Source organism: Panthera pardus, unplaced genomic scaffold, assembly GCF_024362965.1.
Source record: "Panthera pardus isolate Hobbes unplaced genomic scaffold, ASM2436296v1 HiC_scaffold_8, whole genome shotgun sequence".
NCBI lineage: Eukaryota > Metazoa > Chordata > Mammalia > Carnivora > Felidae > Panthera > Panthera pardus.
Window position 1 is genome coordinate 10,849,292 of NW_026527013.1, and position 6,178 is coordinate 10,855,469.

The 6,178-nt window shown below is 40.2% G+C and overlaps 1 protein-coding gene across 1 annotated transcript; it reads left to right on the forward strand.

Annotated features, from left to right (window-relative positions):
- LOC109261315 (olfactory receptor 7A10-like) lies at positions 1-5,826 on the forward strand. The gene is made up of 2 exons (XM_019439873.2): positions 1-136; positions 4,889-5,826. The coding sequence occupies exons 1-2, from the start codon at positions 130-132 to the stop codon at positions 5,824-5,826; spliced, it is 945 nt and encodes a 314-aa protein (XP_019295418.2). The 5' UTR covers positions 1-129.
- The last annotated feature ends 352 nt before the right edge of the window (positions 5,827-6,178 follow it).

Sequence of the window (6,178 nt, forward strand, 5' to 3'; positions counted from 1 at the left end):
GTGCCGGTTTTATGTCAGGGACAGCTCTGAACAGGTCTTCTTGATGGAAAAGTGACCCAGGTTATTGTGAGGAAAACTCTACTGCTGTGCTTAGAGTGTGAGTGATGGAAAGAGTACCATGAGCATGAGATGGGAGGTAAGGAATGGGTCTCTGAGGGGGTGGAAATCGTGGATACAGAAACTCAGATGAAGTTTTTTATTCATTCTTAAATGTTTACTAGAAACTCTGCTAGACCTCTTACAGTCATCATTTAATTGAAAAATTTCAAAAACTATGTGTGTGGCATCATTATTTGATTTTACTGATGGAAATTGAAAGCAGTGATACTAATTTATACACAGCAAATAACAGAGCCTGGGGACATGCTCAGAGCTCAATGTTTCCAGAGATTTTGCTAGTCATTAATAATTTTAATTTTTAATAAACTTGATTTTTGAACAGTTGTACCTTTGCAAAAAAAAAAAAAAAACAAAAACCAAAAAACAAAAACGTGCTGTGTTAGTTCAGAGGGTGGTCATAAGCTCCGCTCTCAGTTTCTGAAGTTATGAACACATCCTCTCTCTTACACCTGTTACATTTAATCGTCATATCTGCTGAGCTTCCGCACGCAGTGACTTTTTCTCAGGCTTCCTTTGTTCTTGAAGCAATTCATAGTTGTGAGGAGTAATGGTCAGGAGTTTCGTAAAATAATCTTCTTTTGGACTGGCCTTCTTCTTTTGTTCATGAGTAGACTTAGGACTGTGGATGTTGGACTGGAAGACCAGAGAGGGAAACTGACATCATGACATCAAATGTACCCACTGTCAACATGACTAATTCTCATTGGTGTTGATATTGATGTCCTGGCTGGCACGGGGTTTGCCCAATTTTTCCACTGTGGTTAGTCTTTCCCCTTTCCTTACATCCTATGCTCATTAGGGACTTTTCTATCCTAAGTATTGAGAGTTCTCCACCTCTCTGAGAATAGACTATCTTCTTAAATCATTGTCATTCTTCTGCACTTGAGATCGTTTCTTCTCTTTATTCCTTAATTATTTATTTTGGTGTGCACTCCTTGATATGTAGTATATACTCTGGGTCATAGCCCAATACTACTTTATTTTGTTGCTCAAATTGGTCCAGCTTTGGCAATGGGGGGTTCCTTCAGTGAGCTGATATGTCTCTCTAGCATGTCCTTATCATTCCTAGCTTAAAAAAAATTTTTTTTACATTTATTTTTGAGAGACAGAATGAGACAAAGCATGAGCAGGGGAGGGGCAGAGAGAGAAGGAGACACAGAATCTGAAGTAGGTTCCAAGCTCTGAGCAAGCGGTCAGCACAGAGACTGATGCGGGGCTCGGACCACGAACTGTGACATCTTGCCCTGAGCCGAAGTCTGACGCTCAACCAACTGAGCCACCCAGGTGCCCCCATGATTCCTGGATTTTTAAAGGGAGTGTAGTATTTCATTACTCTCTTACAGAAGCTGATGCTTCAGCTTCTTGTGTTTCCCTCCTGAGCCCTAGAAGCAGTCATTTCTGCAAGGAGCCCGGTTTCATTTTATTGGGACGTGGGTTTAAAACCAAGACATGGGTTCCAGGTGTGCTTGCTGCTACCAGGTTCTCTATATCCCCTGACCTGACCCAGCAAGGAAACATATAAATGTTTACTACTCTGTGTATATGCAGACATCCATAGAGGTATCTATACGTAAGCCTCTGTATCTATGTTAAGATAGAAGCAAGTTCATGCTGATGACATCACCTCTATTATCACAAGGATCATACTAGCCTCTTGCTTCCGTGTAAAGTCCCACAACAAATGTGATTACCTTATTCCCACCATTTTCTCTGTTTCCTTCTATGTTCAATTACAGTGCACATGTGCAGAAGTATCAGTATTGTTAACAATACCCTCTGGGATACATTTTATTAAGTATGGAGCAGTGCTTCTGTGCAATTTCTTTCATCTCCAAATTTCAGAATCCACTCATATTCCAAATCACATATTTCTGCACTTTTTTTTTTTTGCCTACCTGCTTCACTGAGATTGTCTCGTACAATTGTAATACAGTTAGTTTTTTTTGTTCACATGGTGCATTCCATGCTGGGATTCGCTCTGCCATGTAAATTGTGTGTGTGTGCTGATTTGTATTCTGCAACTTTGCTGAATATGTGTATCAGCCTAACAGGTTTATTTGTTTTTACTGATATCCTCTTAGTTTATTTTTACATTTATCTATCTACTGTCTGTCTGTCTATCTATCTATCTATCTATCTATCTATCTATATCTTGATAGAGAAGGAGAGGAAGAGAGTGCACAAGTGGGGAAAGGGCATGGAGTGGTAGAGAGAGAAAATCTCAGGCAGGCTTTGTGCTGCCAAGGTAGTGGGACATGGGGTTCAGTCTCACCAACCATAAGATCCTGACGTAGCTGTAACCAAGAACCATGCTTAACTGACTGCCAGTTGAGCCACCCAGGTGCCCTGATATCTTATTTCTTTTTAAATAAGATCACCTTTGTGGGATGCCTGGGTGGCTCAATTGGTTAGGCATCTGACATAGGCTCAGGTGATGATCTCCTGGTTCATGAGTTTAATCCTGTATGTTGTTCTCTGTTGTCGCTTCACAGATTGCTTCAGATGCTCTGTGTCTGTCGCTGTCTCTGTCTCTGTCTCTCTCTCTCTCTCTGTGCTCCTCCTTCCCCCTTTCCCCCTTCCCTCCTCTGCATGCACTGTCTCTCAAAAATAAATAAATAATAAAAATATAAATAAATATGATCACCTTTGTGAACAAAAATCATATTCTTCCTTTCTAATTTTAATGACTTTTATTTCATTTTCTCTCTCATCCCTCCCTCCACTCTTTCTTTCTTTCTTTCTTTCTTTCTTTCTTTCTTTCTTTTCTTTTCTTTTCTTCTTCTTCTCCTTCTCCTTCCTTCCTTCCTTCCTTCCTTCCTTCCTTCCTTCCTTCCTTCCTCTTTCTTTCTTTCTTTCTTTCTTTCTTTCTTTCTTTCTTTCTTTCTTTCTTTCTTTCTTTTCTCTTTCTTCTTCTTCTTTTCTCTCTCTCTCTCTCTCTCTCTCTCTCTTAGCTAATTGCTCTGTCTGGAACTTTCAATGCCATGTTACATAGAAGGTATAAGGCAGAAATGCTTGTCTTGTTTTTACCTTAGAGGTCACTCTTAGCCTTTCACTATTGAGAATGATGTTAGAAGTGGGCTTTCACATATGATCTATATCATGTTGAAGAAGTTTCCTTTTGTTCTTAGCTTCTTGAATGTTGTTATTATGAAAGAAGGTCCAATTTTGTCTATTTTCTGCATCAGTGGACATAAGCATGCACTTTTATCCTTCATTCTGTTAATGTGGTGTATCACACTGACGAATTTTCATAAGTAAAACCATCCTTGCATTCCAGGAATAAATCCCACTTGGTCATGATGCATTATCCTTTTGTACACCATGAACAAAAGGCTGCTATGTTCTGTTTGGTAGTATTCAGTAAAATATTGTCACATCAGTATTTGTTGGGAATATTGTTGTGTACTTTTCTTTTTTTGCAATGTCTTTATTTTGTCAGTATTAACGCAATGTTGGCCTCTTGGAATAAAGTAGGACGTTTTAACCTTTGAATTTTTGTAAGAGTTTGAGAAAGTTTGGTGTTAATTCTTCTATTTCTGTGTGGTTTTTGTGATTCTAAGCCATGACGACTCAATTGGCACACCTACATTGCAAAATGCAATTCTCTTAGGAAAAATAAGCTCTTGACTCATGGTGTATCCTGTCCCCTGCTTTCTAAAACAGCTGTGCTTCAGCCACAAGAGTACACAGTACCACAAAGATGGAAAACTCCCTCTCTGCCTCTCTTCCTACCTGCACTGTTTGTGTGTGTGTGTGTGTGTGTGTAGGGAATAGAGACGTTATCAGTGAATATACACACATGAAAAACATTTGAAGCAAGCTGAAACTGTTTTATGAAATTAAAAAGTGCATAATTTAGACCAACTGAAGACTGACAGTAAGAGTGAGAGAATGTGAGAGAATTATGGAGGAATGAGTTATGTTGTATCTGTACACATTACATAAAATTTATTCCGTGGTATACAGACATCATATATAACATATAGGTATAAAAACAACAATGGACTGTAGTGTCCACTCCCTTAGAATGTTTCCACAGATGCAGGAGGCTTTGAGGTCCTCTCTTTCTTATCTTACACCCCACCCCTGATCCTTTTGTGTTACCTGCTTTGCTCTCAGCTTTCTCTTTGATGTTGCCTGATGGGTTTGGGTCTTGCCTTAGGGTCCTTGCACAGGCTTTTTCTCTGCCTTAATTGGTTTCCTCAAAGTTATCTGCATGGTTCATATATCCACTGCCCTCAGTTTTTCAGCTTTGAAGCCCCTCATCAGAGATGATACAATGGCAAGTTTCCCCTTCATTTAGGATTCCTAGTGTGGCATTGTTTTACTTACTGGTTGTAACCACCACTTGAAACATCATTCTTCATTTAGTAATATTTGCTGCCTCTGACACACACACATCTGAAACTCAGTCTTGTTAAGGTCAAATGCACATCACTGATTTTTTCAGTGCTTTCAAAAAAATCTTGCCAACGAAATAATAGGTTAAAATATTTGTTGGGTGAACAAAAAAAGTCTCAGGAAATTTATGGAGGAGAACATTGCTTTGGATAAATGTTTTGATTCAGGACAAGGATTGTGAATCAGTTTCAGCCTCATGGAAAACATGGAACATTGGGATTCCCTGAAATTTTCCGCTCAATTTTCTAGATGGTAGGTAATGTTTAAGAATTAACTACTGAAACACGTTGGAAACATAAATTGCAGCATTTCTTTCGATTCTGTGATCACTGCCTGTGCCTTTACAATGCTCTTGTCTCTGTTCCAGCTGTTTTCACCAGACACATGGAAGGAAGAAATCAAACCTGTGTTACAGAATTTATCCTCTTGGGGCTCTCAGACGAGGGGGGGCTGCAGTCCCTGCTCTTTTGGGTGTTCCTGTCCATGTACCTGGTCACCTTCACTGGGAACCTGCTCATGATCCTGGCCATTATCACGGACTCCCGCCTCCACATGCCCATGTACTTCTTCCTCTCCAACCTGTCCTTTTCAGACATCTGTTTCACCTCCACCACCGTCCCAAAGATGCTGCTGAACATCCAGATGCAGAGCAAAGTGATCACCTTCGAAGGCTGCCTCAGCCAGATGTACTTTTTCATGCTTTTTGTAGGATTAGACAACTTCCTCTTGACAGTGATGGCCTATGACCGGTTTGTGGCCATCTGTCACCCATTGCACTACATGGTCATCATAAATCCCAAATTCTGCAGCATCCTGCTTCTGGTTCCCTGGATATTGAGTGTTCTTACCTCTCTATTACATGACTTGATGATTTTGCGACTCTCTTTTTGCACAGATCTGGAAATCCTTCACTTTTTCTGTGAACTTATTCAGGTGATCCAACTTGCTTGCTCTGATACCTTCCTCAATGACCTGATGATCTATCTCACAAGTGGACTTCTGGGTGTTGTTCCACTCACTGGTATCCTGTTCTCTTACTCTAGAATTGTAACTTCCATTTTGAGAATTTCATCAGCAATGGGCAAGTATAAAGCATTTTCTACATGTGGGTCTCATCTTGCAGTGGTCTCTTTGTTCTATGGTACAAGCCTTGGGGTGTATCTGAGTTCTGCTGCTGCACAAAACTCCAGAGCAAGTGCCATAGCCTCAGTGATGTTCACAGTGGTGACGCCCATGCTGAACCCCTTCATCTATGGTCTGAGGAACAGAGACATCAAGCAAGCTCTGAGAAGACTCTTTAGCTGAGAGACATTCTCTGCATATAGGATTCTTTGTTTCAGGATGAAGACTTGAGTAACAGGGCTCAAAACCCTAGAAAACCTAGATCATGATATTTGTGTCCATTCATAGGCTGACAATCTGCAATTTGTCTTTCTACAGTTTGGGTTGGTTTATGTTTTTCATACATTATGAGTCACCATTTCTTCTGTATCTCTTTTCTTGTTGAAGTTTATTTATTTTGAGAGATAGAGAGCAGGGAGGGGCAGAGAGAGGGAGAGGGAGAATCCTAAACAGGCTCCTTGCAATCAGTGCAGAGTCTGATGTGGGGTGTGATCTCACAATTGATGAGTTCATATCATAAATTGAGCTGATATCA